At 49.4% G+C, this 25,152-nt stretch overlaps 1 protein-coding gene across 2 annotated transcripts in view; it reads left to right on the top strand.

Annotated features, from left to right (window-relative positions):
• Arhgap39 (Rho GTPase activating protein 39) overlaps positions 1–25,152 on the top strand; it is a 151,560-nt gene that overhangs the window by 122,098 nt on the left and 4,310 nt on the right. The window contains exons 4-7 of one of the 2 annotated variants that reach the window (XM_032917598.1): positions 9,443–9,526; positions 15,403–16,756; positions 17,597–18,158; positions 22,641–22,733. In XM_032917598.1, coding sequence (XP_032773489.1) covers positions 9,443–9,526; positions 15,403–16,756; positions 17,597–18,158; positions 22,641–22,733 — 2,093 coding nt within the window. The remainder of the gene's footprint in view (positions 1–9,442; positions 9,527–15,402; positions 16,757–17,596; positions 18,159–22,640; positions 22,734–25,152) is intronic. The other variant, XM_032917606.1, reaches the window with a different exon arrangement.

The raw sequence follows: 25,152 nt of genomic DNA, 5'->3' as shown, positions 1-25,152 counted from the left end.
GTGCTGGGATTAAAGCTGTGTGCAAACACCAGCTGGCCACCTGCATGGTCTTAAATACCCAAAGACTAAAATTATTGGTACAACACAAAAATAGACTTTAAAGGGGACAAACAAAATTCAGCCTTAGACCCTGTGTGCAGGCTGAGGCTGGCCAGCAAGGGCGCCCAGCTCCTGAGCCGACTCCCCAGCACGACCTCTGCTGCGTCTGCCTGGTTGGTTGGTTGGTTGGTTGGTTGAGACAGGATCTCAATAACCCAGACTAGCCTTGAACTTGTATACTTGACAGTAACCTTGAACTACTGATCCTCCTTGAACTGGAGACCTCTGGGATACTATGATAATAGAAACACATCCAGTTTTTGTGGTGCTAGGAATTGAAACGAACTCTCAGGCCTTCCTTGCACATGCGAGGCAAGCCATCTGTCATCTGAGTTACACCCCAGACTGTTATGTCATATTTTTGGTTGTGAGCCTCGCCTTTAACGGCTGAGCCATCTCTCCAGCCCAGTGTCTTATATCTTTACTGTGGTTACATTTTTTCTATTGCTGATTTTAAATGGCTGACCTAAGATTTTCTGTTACACCACTGGCTTTGTGCTTTGAGATTTATGGAAGTTTTTGGGCTTGCAGCTGTAAAGCTTTTATCAAGTCTGGAAATTTTTTAGGCAGTTTTTCTTCAAGCTTCTGTTTAGTCTTTCTCCTCAGGATTCCAATTGCAGGCATCTAAGCCTGTTGCTGTTGTGCCTCAGATCACTGATCCTCATGAACATCTGTCGTGTGTGTGTGTGTGTGTGTGTGTGTGTGTGTGTGTGTGTGTGTGTGTGTGTGTGTGTGTGTGTGTGTATGTGTGTGTGTATGGAGTGTGTTTGTGTATGGTGTGTTTGTGTATGAGTGTGTGTGTATGAGTGTGTGTATGTGTGTGTGTGTGTGTGTGTGTATGTGTGTGTGTGTGTGTGTGTGTGTGTGAGAGTGTGTGTGTGTGTGTGTGTGTGTGTGTGAGGTGTGTGCGTGTGTGCGTGTGTGTGTGTGTGTGTGTGTGTGTGAGAGTGTCTGGCATGTTTATCTGCACCGTGTGTGTGTTTTCGCCCACAGAGGTCAGAAGAGAGTGTCGAGTGTCTAGAACTGGAGTTACAGGTGGTTGTGAACTATCTACCATGTGGGTGCTGGCAACAGAACCTGGGTTCCTCAAAAACAGCAAGTGCTCGTAGTCACCGAGCCCTCTCTCCAGCTCCAGTCGTTGCTGTTTTTAGTTGGTGTCTTGTTGGGTATTCATATAAGTGCAAGTGCTCCTGGGAGCGGCAGGCATAGGTGCCCTGGAGTCAGAGTTGCATGTGGTAGTGAGCCACCCAGTGTGGCTGCTGAGAACTGACTTGAGTCCTCTGTAAATACACACTTCCTTTTGAAAGGTCTGATGTAGACCAAGCTAGTTTCAAACTCACAGAGATCTGCCTGCCTCTGCTACTTAAGTGCTAGGATTAGAGGTTTGTACCCCTCCTCCTCCAACTCCAGGACACTGATTACCGCTGAGCCATCTCGTCAACCCTCAGCCCTTATTTTGTCTTCCTGTGCATCTTTCACTTTGTAAATGGAAGTATTATTCTCAATAACTTTTTAAAAAATATTTATTTACTTTTACTTTTAAAAAAAGATTTATTATGGGCTGGAGAGATGGCTCAGTGGTTAAGAGCACTGACTGCTCTTCCAGAGGTCCTGAGTTCAATTCCCAGCAACCACAAGGTAGCTCACAACCATCTGTAATGGGATTCAATGCCCTCTTCTGGTGTGTCTGAGGACAGTGTACTCACATACATAAAATAATAACTAAATAAAAAAAAAGATTTATGGGGTTGGGGATTTAGCTCAGTGGTAGAGCGCTTGCCTAGCAACCGCAAGGCCCTGGGTTCGGTCCCCAGCTCCGGGGAAAAAAAAAAAAAAAAAAAAAAAAAAAAAAAGATTTATTACATGTGTGAATGTTTTGCCTGCGTGTTTGTGTACCATGTCTGTATCTAGTATTCTCGGAGACCAGAAGAGGAGGGTGTCAGATTCCCTAGGACTGGGTCTCCACACCATTGCGAGCTGCTGAGAGGAAGCTGGTAGCTTACCCCAGGTCTGCTACAGTAGCAGGAAGCACCCTGAACCGATGAATCTTTGTTCCACCCCAACTTTTTAATTTTAATTTTTTGGGGGGACAGGGTCTCATGTAATCCTGGCTGGCCTTGAATTTACTATACAGCAAAAAGATGACCTTGGACTTGCGGTCTTCCACTCTCTGCGTCCCAAGTAACATTCTAGGCATGTGCAATCACACTTGGTTTTACGTGGCACTAGAGCGTTATACATACACACAAGCTCTCTGCCAAACAGCCAGCTCGGAGACCTCGCTCCTCCTCGCTGGAGCTTTAGCTTGGGTCACTTATGGTCTTGTACTTTTTATGCCTCTGTTTACCTTGTTTAGCCCTTTTTTCTTTTTTAAGCTTTATTATTCTTATTATTGTTATTATTATTATTATTATTATTGGTGTGAGTGTATGTGTATATATGGGAGTAGTGTACATGTGCTACACTATGCATGCGGTTGTCAGAAGGCAAGTTCTAGGAAGCAAACTTAGGCAAGGGTCTCTCTCTGCTGAGTCATCTCCCTGAGTCCATTCAGCTTTTCTTTTTGCTTTTCTTCCCCTTCTAACTTTTCGAGCAGATGGAGTCCACTTTGAATTACTTCTGTGCCCTCCTCTGCTGATTTCACCATCTGTGTTCGTTCTGGGCCAGGCCCAGCTGACTGGCTGCCCTCTTTGCAGGGTGCTTCACAAGCCGGAATATTGCCCTGGTGAGGATAGGCACACCATGAACGGCGTCTGCTTAACAGAGCGTGGAGGGCCATGTTCTGAGAGGGAGCCAAAGGCACCTTGTGAGCAGCAGGTTGCCAGTGTGGCTGCTCCAAGGAGCAGGAGCAGTGACACAGTTGGAAAACTGCCTGCCATGAAACTACAGGTCCGACCTTTGTATACCCGCTCCTCCTTTCATAAAAGCCAGCTGCAGGAGCAAAGCTTGGTGGGACACACCTAACCCCAGCACTCACGAGGCAGCCTGGGCTTCGTTGTGGGTTCCAGGTCAACCAAACCTATAGAGAGACCTTGCCTCAAAAAAACAAAACAAAAACTGGGCATGGCTGTACACACACCTTTAATTCCAACACTCTGGATCAGAGTCAAGAGGATCTCTGAGTTTGAGGCCAGCCTGGTCTACAGAGTGAGTTCCAGGAGAGCCAGAGTTACGCCGAAAAACCCTGTCTTGACAACAACAAGAAGCATGACCTCAGATGACAGTCCTAGTTTCCACATACATGCACGCGCGCGCGCACGCGCGCACACACACACACACACACACACACACACACACACACACACACACACACGCAGTGGCAAAGAAAACCAGTGGCAAACATTCATATGTTGTGAACTGTGACAATATCTTTGCCTCTCTCCACACAGATGGGTGTTGCCAAGGAAATTTGAGTGTAGTTGGAGCTGAGCGTATTCTTGACATTAATTGTTAATTTGTTTGTTTGAGCCTGGATCTCACACTGTAGCTCAGGCTAGGCTGGAACTCATTACATTTCCCAAGATGGCTTCAAACTAACGGCAGTCTTTCTGCCTCACCCCTCTATTGCTACATTTATAAGCATGAACCATCACGCCCAGCTGATACAGCCTTTTAGCATGCTTCCTGGTTAATGGCACCTGATGGTTATATAGGATCTTTTTAGTCACACAGTTTTAAAACACATTTCCGGGGTTGGGGATTTAGCTCAGTGGTAGAGCGCTTGCCTACCAAGCACAAGGCCCTGGGTTTGGTCCCCAGCTCCGGAAAAAAAAAAAACAAAACAAAAAACAAAAAAAAAAAACACATTTCCTTTGCATTTTGTCTGAAATGTTGCAGCTATACCTGCTACAGACATGCCAGAATGGTGTCATGCCTCTTCTTTCAATTTTTTTTTAAAGATTTATTTATTTATTTTATGTACAGCTTTCTGCCTGCATATGTGACTGCAGGCCAGAAGAGGCCACCAGATCTCATTACAGATGGTTGTGAGCCACCATGTGGTTGCTGGGAATTGAACTCATGACCTCTGGAAGAGCAGTCAGTGCTCTTAACCGCTGAGCCATCTCTCCAGCCCTCTTCTTTTAATTCTGATAGCTTGGGAAGTAAAGCAGCTGGATACTGTCTGTGATTGAGCCATCCGTCATCCCATCTGTCTTGGGACTGTAGGTTTCACTCCCTGAGAAACAGGAGCAATACAGGGTGGGTGGAGCACTTCCAGCAGCAGCACTTCAAAGCCTGAGGGAGGAGCTTCAAAAGTGTGATGCTAGCCTAAGGCTACATGACTGAACCTTTTTCTCATTCTGAAAATTCCAAATGTTTCCTCTTAGTTTAAAGGAAAAAGCCATAATATAGTTTTTAGCTTATATCATGCTATGTGGTGGAGCAAATCAAGAATATTTAGCTCCTATTTCTGAACACCCCCTACCCCCAGTCTTAGTGGAATTACTTAAAGCTAGGTCCACAAGCGTGGGCAAGCCAGTTGATACTAGCATTTCCATAGATCCTGCAGAGCCCTTCTACTGCACAGAAGAATCATGGGCTGGTATTTCTGCAGAAACTTACATTCCCCAAAGACTTCTTTCTAGTATACTTGATACTTTTTTTTTTTTTTTTTTTGGTTCTTTTTTTTTTTTTTTTTGGATCTGGGGTCCTCACCCAGGGCCTTCCCCTTCCCAAGCAAGCGCTCTACCACTGGGCTAAATCCCCAACCCCTACTTGCAAGCTCCGGGGGTGGGGATTTAGCTCAGTGGTAGAGCGCTTGCCACTGAGCTAAATCCCCAACCCCTACTTGATACTTTCTTAAGCCTTTAATACACACACATTCTTAGCATGTCTAGTTGCCACACATTTTGGCAATTTTTACTTCAGGCTATGCTTCATCAGTAGTGATTGGTTCATTTTTCTCCTCAGCGGCTCTTGTGTTGAAGGCTTTGTCTCCACCTAGTGGTGGTGTTGCTGGTAATCAACCCACTCAGGAAGCCACCAATTAACTAGGGAGTGGAGGTCCCCGGTGTTTCCCTGAAGTGTCTTGTTCTCTCTTTCTCTCTCTCTCTCTCTCTCTCTCTCTCTCTCTCTCTCTCTCTCTCTCTCTCTCTCTCTCTCTCTCACACACACACACACACACACACACACACCGTTCCTCTACTGCCATGAGTTATAACAGCAATGTCACTGTCAGTGCCAGCACAGATGGGGACATGGGTTACTGTAGTTGTGCTCACCTATGTATTGTTTTCTAGCTTCTGCTCTACGTCATGGCTCTATCTTTGAAGGTCTTGACCAGTAGTTTCTGTTAATATTTGCCACTCATTCTTTCTGTCCTCTGAAACACCGTCCGGAGCCACAGATAAAGCTGTCTCTGCAGTGCCGCCTACTTCAGGCACGTGTTCTCAGCTTTCAGATGTTGTCTAACCTTCGGCGTGTGCTGACACACACCAGTGAGATGTGCTGAAGAGGAAGATCCTGGCTCTCTTGACTTTTACACACGGGGTTTCTCTTTAGTATATGTACTGTTGTCCTAACGTTCTGTTGGCTGTGTACTAAATTCTGGTATATTGTCCTGGACCATCTTCTGCTCCCGTCATACGTATTTTAGCCGGGTGATCACAGAGGTAACTGGCTTATTTTGACTCATTATAAACCTCAGGCAGTCGAGCAGGGGAGAGACAGAGGAGCTGACCCACCCTACAATGTCTTGCTTGCAGCAGCTAACCCATCTCTTAGGAGCTCTCCACTCCCTCAGAAACTCCTCACTCCCTCACGAGCGAGGTTTCTCCAAGATCTTACCTTCTTTCCACGTCATTAGGTTGGAAGCAGTGTGGGTTGGTGGACGCAAACCATGGCATGAGTAATTAGGTTGGCAATCAGACTTTCTGGTGAGTTTGAGAGCTTGTGTGTTTATGCAGTGGTGTCATTGAGTTCTGCCACTGTACTTTTAACATCTGCCCGTAGCTATTTTTACAGTTTTGTTTTTTGTTTGTTTGTTCGCTTTTGTTATTTTGTATTTTTGTTTTGTGTAAGTCTAAGCAGATGTGCTTGCCTATCTGTGTGTGTGTGCTTGTGGAGGTCAGAGGTCTACTTCAGAGGTCTTTGTCTATTACTTTTCAGATTTTTTTTGTTTTCTTTTTTTCAGAGCTGGAGACTGAACCCAGGGCCTTGCACTTGCTAGGCAAGCGCTCTACCACTGAGCTAAATCCCCAACCCCTCAGATTTTTTAAAAAAGGTTTATTTACTTCATGTATGTTAGTACACTGTAGGTGTTTTGACACACCAGAGGAGGGCATCAGATCCCATTACAGATGGTTGTGAGCCACCGTGTGGTTGCTGGGAATTGAACTCAGGTCCTCTGGAAGAGCAGTCAGTGCTCTTGACCACTGAGCCATCTCTCCAGCCTCCAGCATATTTTTTGAAGCAATATCTTCCACTACCTTGAAGTTTGCTGTTTGGCAGGATTTGCTGGTCCATCAGTTCCTAGGATCCCCCTGTCTCCACCTCCCAGCCTAGAGTTGCAGGTGCACAGTGTCACACTGGCTTTTTACATAGACGCTGGAGTCTGGGTTCAGATCCCTATGCTTGTGTGGTCAGCTCTTCACCCAGTAAGCTGCTCCCTTTCTCTCAGCCAACTTACTGTTCTGATCCAGCATGACCCTTTTTCTGTTTATTTGTAAAGAGGGTCTTTTTTTCAGAGCTGGGGACCGAACCCAGGGCCTTGCGCTTCTAGGTAAGCGCTCTACCACTGAGCTAAATCCCCAGCCCCTGTAAAGAGGGTCTTAATGCTTATCCCAGGCTGGCTTTGAACCCCAGCCTCCCCATTGTTGAAGTTACAAGCATAAACTACTAAGCCCAGCTAAATGTGAGGCTTTCATGAGACTTGCTTGAGATTGAACCCAGGGCTGTGTGTGCATGAGGTAAGCTCCCACTGCTGAGCTGCACTGTTAATTTACACCCTAGACCCCTGCTTCATTTCTGCTCCTGCTGTTGCCATCGCTTGGTTGTTGTGGATGCACTTGGTTCCTAGATAGTCAGTTCACAGCAGAAAAGTCGCAGGTCGTCCTGTGCTTTGAGAAGTAAAGCCTAGCTATAAACCAGCTCCATATAATGAGTTTGGCAGCCCGGGCAGAGAGGTCTTGTTTCAGCGGCTTCAGTACTTGAACCAGGAGGACTTTGTGACGGGCAAAATGGTGGCGGGCCTTCCTGACTGATGATAACCTTTTCCATAGGTCTGCACTGAGCTCCGTGAGGAGGGTTTAAGGCTCAGATCTGAATATAAAGCGGTGGAAAGGAAGGTGTTCTGTTGTGGAAGGTAGTTAATCCTAAGGGAATTCACAGTTTGGAGAGAAGCCAGGCCATCATACAATCGGAGCACCACCCTGGTAGTCCAGGTCAGCATCTTATAGCCCACCCTGAGGAATCCATTGCTGTCCAGGAGCAATGCAGGTTATCCTGACGATGATTTATCTCTGTCGTCAGATGCTCACATACACATCTTACGGTCAGAATGAGGCGAGTTAGAGTGGAGGGGTTTGTTACATTGGCAGGATTGACACTATACACTATGACAAGTCTCTAGCATTCAGAGGCTCTTCCAATAGTACCTGCTGGTTCAGAGATCTGCTGTCTTGCCTAGAGCCAAGGAATCATATACAAAGGAATTTACGCCATGTCCCATCGACACCCAGGTTGCAGTGTGACCTAAGGAATGAATGTGGTGTGTGCAAATGAAAGGCGGGTCTTAAGAGACGGGATTCTTGGGGTTGGGGAGTTAGCTCAGTGGTAGAGCACTTGCCTAGCAAATGCAAGGCCCTGGGTTCTGTCCCCAGCTCTGGAAAAAAAGAAAAAGGGAAAAAAAAAAGAGAGAGAGAGAGACGGGATTCTTAATGGTCCTTCTATGACTTAGCTATTCTAAGTAAGTATAACTTAGAGGAGTGGGGGGACAAGGTTTCTCTGTGTAGTCCTGAGTGTCTTGGAACTAGCCTGGAAAATCAAGAAGGGGGCTGGAGAGATGGCTCAGTGGTTAAGAGCACTGACTGCTCTTCTAGAGGTCTTGAGTTCAATTCCCAGCAACCACATGGTGGCTCACAACCATTTGTAATGGGATCGGATGTCCTCTTCTGTTGTCTGAAGACAGGGACAGCAACAGTGTACTCACATACATACAATAAATCTTTAAAAAGAAAGAAAGAAAATAAGAAAACCAGGCAGGCCTCAAATTCAGATCCACTTGCCTCTGCCTCGGAGTACTAGGATTAAAGGCGTGCACTATCACGGCCTGGCTTGTTCTTGAACTTTTAAGTGAAGACTAGGCTACAAGTCTCCATTAATACTACCAGTATCTTTTTGTTTTAGCTTTTCAAGACTGACATCTAGACGTGGTATAATGGTGTACACCTTGAATCCCAACACTTGGGAAGCAGAGGCAAAAGGAGCTCAGTGAGTTTGAGGTCAGCTGGTCCACATGGTGAGGCCCCTCTCAAAAACAGTAAAGACTGACACCTAATGATGACTTTTTCTTCCGGACACTTAGATCAGCCAGTGCCCCTCTACCTACACATCAGCAGCTGTTCTAAAACTGTATTTCACTCTGGCAGCAAGAGTGTACATTAGCATCTTGGCTCTCCCTGCCTTTGGTTCCTGAGGATTATAAACGCCCAGGGTTCAGTAGAGATAATCTTGATCAGATTAAATAAATCTCTTCTAGACTACTGAAGCTTCTCCATCACAACTAGGTGTTAGTTTGATCACCTGCCTTTTGGATAGCTGACAAGGATAATCACGTATTTAGACATCCACTTGTGGTATCTCTCAGATGTCTTTTTGTCTGCCCTCAGACCATTACAGTTCCCAGAAGAGTCTTTGCAGAATGTCTTTTCCCCTGGTTTTCTGCCATTTCTGGTTAAAGCTCTCAGTACCCTCATCTCTGGACCCTTAAAATACTGGCTACCATTCTAGGACAGGGCTGGTGTCCTGGCCTGCTCCGTGGCTTCTAGGCCTTTCTGGTTATTCTTACAGTAGAAGAAAGACAGAACAATTCTTGCTTAGACCATAGAAAGGAACACGGGCGTGGTGGTGCATACTTGCTATCCTAGCATTCAGAAGGCAGAGGCAGATGGATCTCTGAGGGTGCTGGGCCAGCCAGAACTGCATAGTGAGATTCTGTTTATAAACTGAGAAAGGAAAAGCAGGAATAAAGGAACATAACGTGCAGCCCGGGAAGTGTGGGCAGTCCTGTGTGCTGCGCTGCTGTGTGCTGTGCTCCTGTGTGCTGCACTGCTGTGTGCTGCACTGCTGTGTGCTCGCAGTGCTGCACCTAGACTCAAGCCTTTTTCTTTCTGCTGTGTTTCAGTTGTTCACCACCAGGTGTGCTCCTGGAGAAGGACTATGAGGTGTACCGGGATTACAGTGCTGACGGCCAGCTCCTTCACTACAGGTAGAACTGCCTGATGTTAGACACACGGATCTGCTGGTCTGAGAGTTCCTGGGTGGGCTGGAGCAGAGAGTGTAGTTGAGCAAGAAGCACCAGGAGCACCAGAACACCAGGAGAGGTTGTAAAGACTACCAGCACCTTGGGTGTGAGCACAGATGCTCAGCATTGCCCTAGCTTGACTGGAATTCCATTCTAGAAAGGTCGCATGGCTCCTGTCAGCTTCTGGAGGAAGGATGAGGTCTAAGAAATCCTTGATGAGTGTTCACTGGGCGATACTGACCCCGTACTTTAGAGCACTTACCAGGCCCAGTCAGGAGGTCCAGGTGGTCATAGGGAAGGAACCAGGTTCCCTAACAAAATGGTAGCAGTCACCTATGATCTTTCTTGGTGGCTGGTTTGCTCTGGCAAATGTAGGGCCTAAGGCAGAGTATTTTGCCTGAGGATGGCAAGGGTCCTAAACACAGACCGCCCAGGAACAGCAGCACTGGTCCTAGGGAAGAAACTGAAAGACATGAGAGGCCTGGAGAGTTTGCTCAGCCAATTGGGTTTATTTCCTAAATGGAGACAGGTGTGGAAGGAAGTCGGTTCTGTCCTGGTCCTAAGTAATGGTGTAGCTGCAGGCGGGTTCCAGGCCTCCTTGAGATTCATTTTCTCATCAGCAGTGTGGGTCTGGTAGAGACTTACCTGCATGGTGACAGATCAGACCGCAGCTCTAGCCACAAGGCTTGGGATTTCCCATGACCCTTAAAACACTGTCATAGGCTGAGGAGGTGCACTCAGTACATAGGGCAGATGTCCCCGTCTAGCCTTCTGCTGGCAAGCACTGTTGCAACCCTGCCAGTCCTGGGGTGGGGGCTATTACCCCTTAAAATCAGGGGCCTGGCTCATTAGTAACATGCCCATCACCGTTGGCATAGAGATGCCTGTAGTGCTTTCAGGGAGCAGGTACCGTACAGCCACAAGTCCCGGTGCGCTAAAGAGGCTCTCCAGGCTTTTCTGGATATCATCAGTAGAGGAGAAGCGAGCCCACTCAGGGGTCCTTCCACCCTTTAGTCCCCATGTTACAGTTCAGCCCTGTGAGATACACCTGCCACACTAGCTGACTCACAGTAGCCTCTGCAGAGACCTAAAGGCCTTCCTTGAAGTCTCCTAGGTCTCTAACCTTGTAGTACTTTCCCCGTGGCTGCCGTCCATGGAGCATCTTTGACTCTCTGTTAGTCAGTCCTTTTTACCTGCTAGCAGTGATGCCACTGGCATTCCTTTTAGAATCTCATCTGGTCTCCAATGGACCGACTAACACAGAGCAAACGGCTGAATTTCTAAACCAGGAGGACCCTCTGGGCTCTGTTGCATTCCAGTGGCCTGCCCAGGGCACTACTTGCCTGACACAACCTAGAAGGTATCCTGGCCCTCCACAGGGGAGAAGGTCTGATCTCAGTTAGTTACCTGCTGGAGGCTGCTCCAGGTGAGGCACCCCAGGCTCCCCTCCTGCCCCCTTGTTGTTTTCCATTGTGCAGACCAAAGGAATGATCCCACCCAAATCTACCTTGGTGACCGTGCGAGTTTACCGCTCTTACTTGTGGAGTCTAAGGCTCCCGGAACATCTGCATCACTGCAGAGTCCTAGCACGCATGGAGGATGACCTCAGAGAAGCTGCATCGTTGAGCTCCCCACCCCAACATACACATCCTACATATTCTTAAATCTCCCAAGATCCCTTGCACTAGGAGGGGCAAACAAAAGAGAGCAATGAGACGGATGGGCTGGAATTCCAGGTCAGAGTCCTGTGAACCTCTTCTTACCTTCCAGTGGGGGTATGAACAGTCTGGTTCCCGGCGTGAGACCCTGTCTCCAACAAAAGGCACCCCATCCCCTGTATCTGCCTACCACTGTGTTCTCCTTATCTCACCGCCGTGTCCAGCCATGTCACTCTGCTCAGGTAGTAATGGGATAACCATAGTGTCAGCAGGGATAGCCGTGCTACAGTCCCTGTGTCAGCCCCATCAGTGAGACCTTGGCACAGATACCAGTGACGTCAGGAGAAGAGCTGGGTTGCAAGAGGAGACTGGTGCTTGCAAGAGCAGAGCCAGAGGCCTGCTTCAGTTGGGCTTCCGTGTCCTTGGACAACCACCACTTCTTTTCTTTTTTCTTTTGGAGCTGGGGACCGAAGCCAGGGCCTTTCGCTTGCTAGGCAAGTGCTCTACCACTGAGCTAAATCCCCCAACCACCACTTCTTAAGAAGGTTGGAAAAGGAGTCAGACCTCACCCTGAGGTGCTGCATGCGCGTTCTCTGAGCAGATATCTTCCTCAGCTGACCATCACAAGCTGTCTCCACATCTCCATAGCACAGATCAGCATATTAGCTGGAATGGCGAGAGATCACAGAGTACTTGGGAAACAAATAATAAAGAAGATCAGAGCTGACTAACCCCAAGGCAGTGAGGCTGCCCACAGCTCAGGAGAAAGCAAACACTATTTTCTGAACCAGGTAGTGAAGGCAGCTACAGTTATTAGTGCCCTGTGTGTAGCAGTGTCCTGCTACATAGCACCTCAGTCTTGTGAGCTTGTCTTTCTGATCCTCATCCTGGGACCAGCTTTGGGTTTCTTGTGAAGAGGAGGAAGTCACAGAGAGAAGGGAACATGGAGAAAGAACAGCACATCTGAAAAAGATCTAGAAGGGAAGTTTAGCAGAATATAGGGGCAGTGTGAAGGAGTGGCATCCTGAAGGCCAGTACCCAGGGACTCTGGAAAGAGAGCTCAGGAGGTTCAGCCTTCCAATAGGAAAACTATACATGCAGGGCTGGCATCGAGCAGCCGGAACACTGGGGTCTGCACAGGAGCCTGCCAGGAGCAGGCTGCTTCTCCTGAGCTCTGGAGGCAGAGCCCCACCCAGCAAGAAAGCCTAGATGCTCCCAGAGGCCTGAGCCAAGACAGCAGTGGCCCCCTGGTGCCAGCCTACACTGGGAAAAAGAAGGCCTAGACAGTGGTATTGTTTTTAGACCAGTGTTTTCTTCATAATTACAAACTTTGGTGCCAGGTTTTGCCCTAAAATCACAGCACGGGGTCTAGGAGGCCACTGGCTGCTGTGCTTGTATCTGCTCCCTACCCATCTCGGCCACACACTGCCGTGTCCACTCAGGTGATCCCAAAGAAACACTTCCTGCTAAGGTTTTTTTGGTTTTGGGTTTTTAGGTTTTTTGTTTTTGTTTTTTGTATGAGACTCGCAATTTTTCCTCTGAAATTGATCCTGGAGGCCCTAAGGAGAATGAGGCATCTAAGCCTGGCTGACTGCTCATCTGCCTTCTGTTACTGTCAGAGGCCACAGCCTGACAGGGCTTCTGGCTTTCACATCAAACCACCTTGGTTTCATGTTGTTTGGGTCCCTCAGGCCAGGGACCTGCATTAACAGAGTTAATGCTGGACCTAGGCAGGAGGGAAGGCCACAGCTCATCTGTGCCACAGATGTAGAGATTGCAGGTGGAGACTGAATGCCGTGTGGGAAGAAAGCCTGAGCAGGGGCTATGCACAGCAGAGGTATTGAGGAAGAATGTGAAAATATATACATTATACAAACAAGCCTTATGTCCACAACAGCTATCAACATTCATGGAGGCCCACGCCCTACTGTGTCTGTTCCAGGGGAAAGACCATGTCAGCCCATCCCTTCCATGTCCAAGCCAGACTCAGCATCTCAGCATGTAGGAGGTAGAAGTAGGATGGGCAGGCGCTCAGTGTCATCTCAGCTACAGAGTGAGTGTGAGTCCAGCCTGGGCTACATGAGATCCTGTCTGGGCCGGTTGTGTCAGAAAAGAAAACAGTAAGGGAAGACCCAAAAGGCCACCTCATGTATGAGTTTCCTTACCCACATCAGACTCAGTGCAGTGTTCACACAGTACACTCCCGCACACAGTACACTCCCGCACACAGTACACTCCCGCACACAGTACACTCCCGCACACAGTACACTCCCGCACACAGTACACTCCCACACACAGTACACTTCCGCACTGAAGGTTGGACATTCACCGGGAATGTAACCCTCACTACTAAACTGCCACAGGAAGAAGTTAACTTATGCTGGTCATCAAGGAATAAAACACTCCAAGAGGGTTGGGGATGTAGCTCAGTGGTAGAGCGCTTGCCTAGGAAGCGCAAGGCCCTGGGTTCGGTCCCCAGCTCCGAAAAAAAGAACCAAAAAAAAAAAAAAAAAAAACACTCCAAGATATGCCTAAAAAACTAAGGAAAGTTAGGCATAGGAGCACACACCTTTAATCCCAGCTACGTAAATACATAAATAAATACCAGAGATTTAAGCCAGTGAACCATTAGGGGCTGAAGAAATAACTCGCTGGTTAAGAACACTTGCTCTTTTTCCAGAGAACATAGTTCAATTCCCAGCACCAACATGGAGGCTCACAACTGTCTGAAACTCCATGTCCAGGGGGGTTCTGGCTTCATCAGGCTTAGATGCATGCGTACACAAGCATACATGCGGGCAAAATGCTACAAACATGAGAAAGGTTTAAAGTTTCAGGCATAGAAATGTGTCTGATGTTACAGATCGCACTTGCTGTATTTGTTGCTGCTGGGAGTCTCATACAGGGATATATGCTTGCCAGGTGAGTGCTTTTCACTGGGCTACATCAGGCCTACTGCATTTTTCTTTACTTCTGACGACAGAGTCACTAAGTAGACCTGGCCTGGAACTCCCCATGTAGAACAGGCAAGCTTCCCAGTGCTAGGATTAAAGGGGTGCGTGCTTGCTCCCACACCTAGCCTAATTGTGGTTTAATTCATCCAGCATTCAGCATTCTGTTATAGTGGCCATGAATAAAAAGACCTCATGGTTTGTTTGTCTCTATGCGAGTGCTTTACCTACACCATGACTAAGAAGGGCCTGTAACTCCAGTTCTGGGCGGTCTGTCCCCTCTTCTGACCCCCATAGGTACTGCGGGTACACGATGTCCAGATAAACATGCAAACAGAATATTCATGCACACTAAAAAGATGAAGGTGAGTGTAGCAGCACAGTCCTCTAATCTCAGCACGTAAGGCAGAGGTGGGAAGATCTCAACTTTAAAGCCAGACATAGCCACACAGCCTTTCTAAAATAAAAAATATAAGCAAAATGCATGTTAAGTGGAGAGCTAACGAACAGAAGACTGATGAGAGGACAGTCAGAAGGATGGAGAGCTGAGAAGTAGAGACCATCTCAGGAAACTGTATGATGCACAACAGGTCGTAATTGGATTCCCCAATGAGAAGTAAACCTATTTAAAATCTTAATAGCTAGTTTTCTAAAAACCATGGAAGGTTAACCAGCCAATGCAGAGGTGCTGGAAATCCTAGTCATGGGGTCCTCTGAAGAAGAGGGCAGTCTGGGGAAGAACTGAGTAGACCATCTCTCATGGAACACTGCTCTAGGTTTAGCGTCTTCCTTCGTTAAGCATCGCCACACAATGCAGTGCCTCTGACCTCAGGCCTGTGGAACAGGACATATGTGAGCATGTGTCTGGTGTCCCTGGGGCCAGCGCCACCCACTGTGTCAGTAAGCAAAAGTCAATTTAGAAGATAGCAGACATCCAGCATGACCTCACTGAGGCAGAATGACATCCGTGAGTGTCCTTGACCTGCTAAGGGTAGAAGTGGGGAGCTGAGGGAGTCTTCCGTTACAGCTAGGACCTGGGTGCTTGTGTGGTACGGCGCTTGGCTCCTCAGCTCTCTGCCTGGTGCCAGAGCGAGTGAGAAACATGAGAAATGGAAGAGCTCCAGGAAAGAGCACAAGGTCGTTCAGAAAGGACCTCACCATGAGGAAGATGCCGATGGTGGTGGGCCTAGGCTTAACTCTGCCAATAACTGGGTGTCCACTCTCCACACAGGACATCCTCTCTGCGATGGAACTCTGGTAATAAGGAACGCATGCTCATCAAGGTTGCTGACCGAGAACCCAGCTTCCTCACTCCCCAGGGCAATGGCTATCCAGCAGACAACCAACCAGTGGGGCATCACCGCAGACCGTCTGGCAGCCAGCACTCACCTAACTTGCAGACCTTTGTCCCTGACAATGATGGCACTGTCTTCTTTCCAGAAAGGCGGCCCTCACCCTTCCTAAGGAGGGCTGAGCTCTCTGGAAACTGTTCACCATTGCTGATACAGCCCCGAAAGCCCTCCAGTGACTCACAGCCCTCCTCCCCACGCTATGGTTATGAACCCCCACTCTATGAGGAGCCTCCAGTGGAATACCAGGCCCCCATTTATGATGAGCCTCCCATGGATGTACAGTTTGAGCCCAACAGCCCCTACCAGACAGGCTCACCACAGCGGTCACCAGGCCGAAAGCCCCATCCATTCCTGCAAGCTACCAAACAGACCCCAACATCACCCTGCCAGCAGCTGATGCGCACCAAGCAAAAGTGCCCTGAGCGTTTTCTGAGCCTGGAATATAGTCCTGTGGGCAAAGAGTACGTGCGGCAGCTGGTGTATGTGGAGCAAGCAGGCTCCAGTCCCAAGCTCAGAGCTGGGCCCAGGCACAAGTATGCACCCAACCCAGGTGGTGGCACCTACTCTCTGCAGCCCAGCCCCTGCCTGCTAAGAGACCAGCGCCTGGGGGTCAGGTCAGGAGACTACAGCACCATGGAAGGGCCTGAGTCACGCTCAAGCCAACCACCCACACCACTGCCCCAAGCCCAGGAGGATGCCATGTCCTGGTCCAGTCAGCAGGATACCATGTCTTCCACAGGCTACTCCCCAGGCACTCGTAAGAGAAAGAACAGAAAGCCTTCTCTGTGCCAAGTCCCTAGCACCTCCTCCACTGACGGTGCTGGGGACCTGCTAGGAGACCAGCCTCTGACTGAAGAGCGTTCTCCATGCAGGTCCAGCCTTACCCCAGTAAAGGCTGAGACCGACCTAGTACGAGGCACACCTGAGCCCTTCCTGGCACAGGCCCGGCTGGCCTGGGAGGCGCAGCAAGCCCACTTTCACATGAAGCAGAGGGGCAGCTGGGACTCCCAGCAAGATGGCTCAGGGTATGAGAGTGACGGCGCTGTCCCACTGCCCATGCCTGGGCCTGTAGTGCGAGCATTCAGTGAGGATGAGGCGCTCGCACAGCAGGACAGCAAGCACTGGAAGCGGAGCACCTTTGAAAAGCTTGGTTTCCCTCAGATCCTGCTGGAGAAAAGCATCTCTGTGCAGACCAACCTGGCCTCACCGGAGCCTTACCTCCATCCCTCACAGGTGAGGGCACAGGGCAGGGAGGGTGGGATCTCTGGGCCCAGCAGACACCAGGCAGAGTCTGAGGTCAGCACAGGCAGATGGGGCCTTGTTATATCAGGTGTCCGTGGCATGAGTGTGACATTCAGTTTTTAGGACCCGAGTCTCAGACCCCATAGAGTTGTCAGTGAGGGGTCAACTGTAGGATGCCACAACAAAGCCTAACTACATTTCCATGAGTCTCCTGGGTCCATCATCCATGCTGGTCTGCTGTACCTGCCCAGCAGCGCCAGAGTCAGAACACGGGTCTCCTGGTGGCAGTGCAGCAGCTCAGTCTCTACCCCTCCTGGGGAAGGCTTTGTGAATTCTGGGCAGCAGCCATCTTGGGTCTCCACATGGCTTCAGAAGCCGATAGGCTGTGCGGAAACAGTAATCAGGGTCAAAACTATCCTTAAGAAAACAGGGAGCTTTTGTTATATAGGAAGAGGAAGGGGCCTGCAGGTCAAACCCCAGGCAGGTGATAAAAAGCCAGGTCCTCCAGCCCTGGCCAGTACTAGGGTCATACAGAGGTGGGAATGGGGCGGTAGCCATGCCTACGGGAGGCGGGATGCTAGCCTTCCTTATTGGTAACAAGATGAGGTGGAATCCCCATGTAAGATCTCCTGTACCTCCTCACCCACAGTCAGGTTTCCTGAGAGCAAAGACCAAGACTGTTACTCTGTCCTTATCTTCTTGGTCATGTCTGCTAGGCAGGCTGAGTCTCACCTGACTGGCTCACTCACTACTCTAGGGCTATAGCCCAACTGGGCCTTTTTGCCTGCTCAGCACAACCTCTGATGGCCCAGTCCCATTTGTCCTTCCCAGTCTGAGGACCTTGGTGCCTGCGCCCAGTTTGAGAACAGCCGGCAGAACCGCAGTGCAGTGCCCAGCTCCAGCTGTGTCTTCCCCACATTCACGCTTCGTAAGCCCTCCTCAGAGACGGACATCGAGAACTGGGCCTCCAAGCACTTCAACAAGCACACCCAGGGTCTCTTCCGGCGAAAGGTATCCATAGCCAACATGTTGGCCTGGAGCAGTGAGTCCATCAAGAAGCCCATGATTGTGACTAGTGACCGGCATGTGAAGAAGGAGGCCTGCGAGATCTTCAAGCTAATCCAGATGTACATGGGTGACAGGCGGGCCAAGGCAGACCCGCTGCATGTAGCCCTAGAGATAGCCACCAAAGGCTGGAGTGCACAGGGCCTACGGGATGAGCTGTATATCCAGCTATGCCGGCAAACCACAGAGAACTTCCGCCTAGAGAGCCTGGCCCGTGGCTGGGAGCTCATGGCCATCTGCCTGGCTTTCTTCCCACCAACCCCCAAGTTCCACTCCTACCTAGAGGGCTATATCTACCGGCACATGGACCCCGTTAACGACACCAAAGGTAAGGCCCAGCATGTGGGGCCCTCAGCACCCCAGCTTTGCTGCTGCTGAGGTAAGGGCTGCAGATAGGGCTTCTGGCCAGTTCCAAGAAGATACACAGCCCCCTGGAAAATCCCACACCCTAGTTGTGAGCCTCAAAGCAGCTCAGGCTGTCTTCTATGTAGGCTCTGGGCCAGTGGCCTAAGCAAGGAAAAAGATGGTGACCAAGTGTGTCACTAAGCTCCAATCCACAGGCCTATCGCACATATAAAGTCTTGTAAGTTCAGCCAGCTAGTGGGCATTTTAAGCTGAGCTGCCCTGTGAGGTTGGAAGGTAGGGCTTTCATAGATAACCTACTTGCCTATAGCTGCCTAGGACCAAGAACAAGACCACCAGAGATATGTCATAATTCTATTAGCTGGGCGGTTGGTCTGAGCCCAGGGCTGGCTAGAGTGGGCTCAGACAGGGCCGCATCAACAGTTCTAAGTACCCGAGGAGTACAGGCACAGGACTTATGTTTTAATGTACACACACATGCTCAAACACACAGATGCTTGCAAACTAGATTACACAATACCGTGTGTTGTTCCTTGGGAGGAGAAGAGTCTCTCTTGGGCTATTTCTCTAGAAACTGATCAGGGCCTCTGAGCCTTGTCGCCAACAGGCATGGGGAAAGCATTTTCATGATGTTGGCTCATTGCGCACACACGAGGACAGGGCAGAAGCTGAACATGCTTCTGGAGGAGGCGTGCCGAGCATAGGAAACACTCAGCCACTTGCGAGTGGACTCTCAGAATCCATGTGATTTCCGCCCCAGGCGTGTGGTTTTCAGCACGGCAGATGCAGAACCTGGCACACATCTGTGCTCCCACACCTGCACTGAGAACAAAGTCACATCCAAGCAGCTTGGGATTACTAGAGGCTTGAGGGGAGTCTTTGAACCCCAAATCTTGGTTCTCTTATGCCTTTCTACGAATAGGGGGTCCTGGAAGCTGTGCTTTGTTGACCTCATAGACAATTTCTTTGCTCTCTCCAAAGAGCCTTCCAGTGTACTTGAACCACAGGGCATGACAATGGGTCTCCTCAGCAGTGTCCTTGAGTGACCTAGTAGGCAAATGAAGACTTGGGAGTGACTAGAGGCCTCAGGGTTATCTAGCCAGGAAGACTGTAGCTGACCTGTTTCTGTAGGACCTCCTGTGATGCTGGCCTTCACACAGTGTCTGTGTGTATTATACCCATAGTATTCTGGCTTACACAGAAGTAGGAAAAGGATTTAGCTTCGGGGCATCGGCCTGACAGCACCCCAAAAGTCTTACCTCTGGACTCTGAATGGTAAGCAACCAACTAGTGGCTTGCATCCAGGCTGTGGGGCCTGGGCTACTCTTACTGTCAAAACCATCTCTATCCTTGGCTGCCTCAAGTTTGCCTGTGTGCAGCTTTGCGTGGCCTTGAGCCAAAGAGACCTCTTCATACAAGCTGGTCACCTTCCTCAACAGGCATAAGCAGCAGTGTTCAAGAACGTGGGTCCCAGCCAGGCCCAGCAGAACTCGTCCATAATGCCAGCACTCGAGACAGCAGAGATAGGACCACAGACGTTTTGTTGGTTGGTTTGTTTATTGTTTTTTTGAGTCAGGGTTTCTCTGTGTAGCCCTGGATGTCCTGGAACTTATCATGTAGACCAGGCTGGCCTTGAACTCAGATCCACTTGCCTCTGCCTCCTGAGTGCTGGGACTAAAGGCTCACCACCCCCCAGTTCAGCATTTTTTAAATGGCTCATCATAATTTTTGTTAAAATGTACAGGGTTTTTCATTGTTCGTTTATTTTTAAGTAACTGGCCCTTACTGTCACCCGGCATGGGCACAAAAGCTACAAAAAAGAATTGATAAAAACAGACTGCAGCAAGTTTGAGGCTTCCTGGTCTATATAGAGAGGTTCAGCCAGCCAGGGCTACATGTGACATCTTGTCCCAAAACCTCAGTTGTGTCAGGGAAGGTAGAGTAGGGCCTGAGCCGTGCCTTACCCGCTCAAGAATGTGCAGCGCCTGCTTTGGAAGACCAGCTGGCCAGAGGCTGAAAACAGATACAGTGGCTGAGAGCGAGGGGCAGCATGGAGCATGGTTAGCAAGAAAGAACAGCATGGTAGGGCCTCCTCCACTGGCTTGCTGTAGATCTGAAATCAAAGTCTGGTCTGTGTGGGGTAGATCTGTGATCACAGAGGTCCCAGAAACACACCCTCTCAGAGCAGGTCCGTTGTCCTCATAGGTAGAGGGTCTTTCAAGCACAAAAGAGATTAACTCCAACCTCCACTTTGCACTGTATAAAAAATTAACTCAAAGTGGGTTATGAACCAACCAGGTATGGTGGCACAGCTCTTTATTACAGTACTCAGGAGAAGATGGCCCTCTAGGCCAGCCTGGTCTACAGATGGAATTCTTAGGTAGCCAAGACTACATACACAGACCCTATTTCAAGAATGTTTTTAAAAAAGATCATAAATCAAAACATAAAACCCGGGGTTGGGGATTTAGCTCAGCGGTAGAGCGCTTGCCTAGCGAACGCAAGGCCCTGGGTTCGGTCCCCCGCCCGAAAAAAAAAAAAAAAAAAAAAAAACATAAAACCCCAAACTATAAAAGTTATAGGGAAAAAATCTTTGTCTTCTTAGGTTAGGCAGTAACTTTTATATAATACCAGAAACACTGTCTGTTGCGAAGTTGAACTATCAAAATTAAATATCTAACTAAGTATTAAGAGGATGAGGAGCTGGGGTTGGGGATTTAGCTTAGTGGTAGAGCGCTTGCCTAGCAAGCCCAAGGCCCTGGGTTGGTCCTCAGCTCCGGGGTGCGGGGGGACTGCTAAAAAGAGGATGAGGACCTTAAGTGTAGCTCAGTGGTAGAGTGTAAATCTCTGGGCTTAGTCCTCCGCATTTTGCCCCTAAAAGAGAAATGAAAAGCCAGTTATTCAAGTTGCAGACAAAGTCCAAAGCTGTAATCTGCATGGTGGCGCTAAATGTGCACTCATTGGTGTGAATTCGTTATTTTTTTTTCTGAGACAGGGTTTCTCTGTGTAGGCATGGCTGACCTGCAACTTGCTCTGTAGACCAGGCTGGCCTTGAATTCATAGAGACCCACTTGCCTCTGCTTCTGCTGGATTTAAGAGTGTGCACCACCACTGCCTATTGAACTCTATTAATAGAGACACAAATTCATACCTACAGAAGTATTCATAGATACGCATGTGTATACATGGATTAATGGACGTATATTTGCTTGTTCTGTCTACTGAGAGGCCCTCAGAAGCACGCACGCATGAATAAGGAAAAGCATACCTGACACCATTTATTTTGGTTTTTAATTATAACTTTCTGTTACAAGAGCCTATAGAACTTTTGAGAAATAGCCGATTTTATCCTCATGTGGGGAATGTATTGACAAGATGTGTCAAAAGCGGCCAGGTTGCTGACATGTGTCCTCAGCACAGAGAGGGCTAGAGGCTGGAGGGTCTTGAGTTCGAGGTCAACCTGAACCATACAGCAAGGGCTTAAAATTTCAAGACCTCAAAAATTTAGGGCTACAATTACAGCTCGGTGCAAAACACTTGCCTGGTGTTCACAAGGCTGTGAGTTCAGTCCTCAGCACCCAAAATAAATAAAAGTATAGATGCCTGGAACTGTACTGTTACATCACCTACCCAGGGTGCTAAGGCAAGAGGAAAAGAAGAAAGGCTGCCCTGAGTACAAAGCGAGCTCAAAGCCAGCCGTATTAGTTTAAATAAGATCCTATCTCAAAAAGTAAAAGAGGGCTGGCCCTGTCACTCAGTGTTAGAGCCGGCCTCGCATGCACTGAAGCTCTGTGTTCAGTCACAGATCTTGTCGTAGAGGCATGGGAGGGAGAGGCATGGGAGTGGTTCAGGAGTGTCAGCCAACTGAAAGCTTCTAGTGTAAAATAGATACCCTTAGCATGTTTCTTCTGTGACTGACTTCCAAAGAGAGCACTGATGGGAGGTCAGGGAGAAGCTACTCTCACCGTGCAGAAATCTGATGGGTGTGACCTCGATCAGGTGACAAGTCACCGGCAGCACTTACTTTGTCACAGGTGGCAGTCCACGCCAGACTGGAGTCTCCTGTCACCACCATTCACCTGTTCTGTTGGCTTTGTAGCAGGTGGGTCTGTGGACCAAACAACCAGCTCAGGAGCCCAGACCCAAACTTCCTCTTGGCCAGAGATGTGTGAACCAGCTACAGCGTATCTCCCTCTGACCAGTACAGTCCCTCTGCCTTCCCCCCACTTCAGGTCCTCTGGTCATACAGCACCAGAAAGGTCCCAGCATCTCACACTGACCTGTGTGCATACAGAGCTGCCTGTCTCCAGAGACACATGGCCATCAGGTTGATGGGCACAGGCCCCCAGCAGGCCCAGGGGCCTCCTTGCCACCAAGTGTACAAACCACATGGGCAGTGGTTTCTGGCTTATGTCCTGTGGTCCTCACGGTTCTGTTTGCTCCCCAGTGACACAGCACATAAAAGAGCTTCTGGAAAGAAACAGTAAGAAGAAGTCCAAACTGAGAAAGAAACCCAAGCCTTATGTTGAAGAGCCAGATGGTAGGGCCTCTGCAGCCTGGGCGCTGCCTCTGCACCGCTCTGCTCTTCAGCCATGGCCGCCTGGCCTCCTCTAACCGCTTCTGGGCTGGGGGAGGGACACTAACCTCAGACTTGGGGCCTCCCAAGCAAGCAAAAACTGGATGTCTGGGGTGCCAAAATGACCTAGAGAAATGGTGCCTGCTGTGCACCTCTTCTGGTGGTACCCAGGACAACCCACAGCTTGCTTCTTGGTGGACAGGGGGAACAAGGACTAACCTGTGAAGGCCTGGAGTCACCCCCAGGTGAGTGAATGGGCCTGACTGTGGGGTGAGGCTCACAGGTGGAGGAGCTGGCTGTCCTGTGGCAAGTGCTTCCCTAGCCTAGTGCCTCCTGGGGCAGGGTGTCCCCCCATTATCAGCAAGAATCTTCCCTTTCCCGTGGTGGCCCCAGCAAAGCCTTCTTAAGCCCAGAGTTTCTCTGCCTTCTTGCACCAGCATCCTTCTTGCTTCTTCCCTGAGCCCCATCTCAGGACCACTCTGCTCAGTTGAACACCAGGAAAAGCTGTGACCTCCCTATCTAGAGCTCTCAGTGACAGCTCAGTGCTGCCACTCTCTCATAAGGCCTCCAGGCAGCGCTGACCTGCCTGCACCACCTCAGTACAGAACTGCTTCTACCAGGCCACCTTCCGCAGTAGCAGAACTCCTGCCTCCTGCCCCTTGTTTGACTCTTCCTAAAGTTCTTGCCATTGTGTGCTGCCCACGGGCACCCAGGGGTGAGACCAGGGGCTTCCTGTAGATGAGATGTGTGTAGAACAGGACAGACTGGGCCAGCAGGAAGCCGCAGCATGGAGAGCCTTACAGGAAGGCCAGGATGACTTCCGTAGGGCTTGAAACTTGGCCCTGCTTGGGACCTCCCAGGCTGCCTTAGCAAGCCCATGTGGAGACTGCCCCTGGGGATAGTAGAAATCTGCGTGCCCAGCCACCTGGGCACAGGAGCTGGGTAGACCCCAACTGTCTGTGAGTTTTGGCAGACAAGGTAGGAAACAAGCTTCTGTGGAACTTGGAGCAGAACTGGGCAGTCTGGCTCTGGAGCCCAGACTGTGTCAGGTAGGAATCTGAGGATCATTCCTTCCCTGGACCGTGCAGGGTGAGCAGCAGCAGACACAGTAAGCCTTGGGTCACCTGCTGCGATAGTAAGACCCTGCGACACTGTTCCTCTAAGTCTAGAGTGGAAGCTGCTCCTCCTGTTAAACTGTTTACCTGCAGCCTGGGAGAGGTTCTGGCCACGGTTCAACAAGGCTGGACTGGGGACCCAGAGCAGGCCACAGACAAGTAAAGGTCTCTCTCTCTAGGATGGCAGTGACCACTGCCTAAGCCACTTTGGACACTCAGGCAGAGCAGAAATCATTGCTGCTACCTAGACTCCAGGTTATATGTAGTCCCAGCCTCAGTCCTGGCTATGCTACCACAGCACCAGACACTCCCACACAACCATTCTCAGGCATCTGCAAGATGGGTGTGGTTTCAGTCCCTATTCTAGGGAAAACTGAAGCCAGAGAAGCTTTTTTCTCACCCACCCCAGCTGAGAGGTGGGAGAAATGGGACATGCTGTGGTCCTGAGCAGGTACAGATGCGGCAACCCTGAGTGCAGAACACAGGCAGTGGCCTAAGTCCCTCCACTGTTCTCAGACCTCATCTGCTGAGCTGAGCCAGGGTAGAGGAAGAACTTATGCACTGTCCGTTCTTAAACAAGGGGCCCTAGCAGCTTTCCTAAAGGGTAAGGTCTCCTGATGTAGAACAACGTAGAATGCTGCAATGTTGCCTCCAGCTGGCTGAGCACAAAAACCAGGATCTTCTGCCAGGGTCTTTGGATCACTTGGGACCTAGGGCAGATCACCCAAGACTTAAACATCTGAGAAATCTATAATTACTTTGATTAGAAAGGAACCCCTTTTATAGATGTGAATAAACTATTTTATGGTAAAGTGTTCTAATGGAACAAAATAAGCTTATGGAATATGGGTACACACACACACACACACACACACACACACACACACACACACACACACACCCCTATGTCTAAGGACCTTCCCAAGTGCTCAGATGTCCACAAGGAACTTAGAGGCCTCATTGACCTCAGTGGATAGCAAGCTAGCTGTCATAGAAGAAGAAACTTCCAGAGGAGGGGTGTCTGTTTTCTAGAGGGTGATGGTCTGTCCGTGACATTTCTTGGCATGTTCTGTCATCTACTTCCCTATTTGCCAGGACCAAGTGGGCAACACTTGACTTCACCTTCCATTCATACAAAGCCTAATCTATCCAAGCCAACACTGTCATTTCACCAGCTCTGCTGCAGGGGCCGAGTCCTGAAAGCCCCCTCCCTTGAGAGGAAGGCAGACCTCCAGCCCTGCTGTACTCTTAGCCTGTGCTTAGAGTGC

The sequence above is a fragment of the Rattus rattus genome, chromosome 1, assembly GCF_011064425.1.
Source record: "Rattus rattus isolate New Zealand chromosome 1, Rrattus_CSIRO_v1, whole genome shotgun sequence".
Taxonomy (NCBI): Eukaryota; Metazoa; Chordata; class Mammalia; order Rodentia; family Muridae; genus Rattus; species Rattus rattus.
This window is presented reverse-complemented; position numbering and strand designations above follow the sequence as displayed.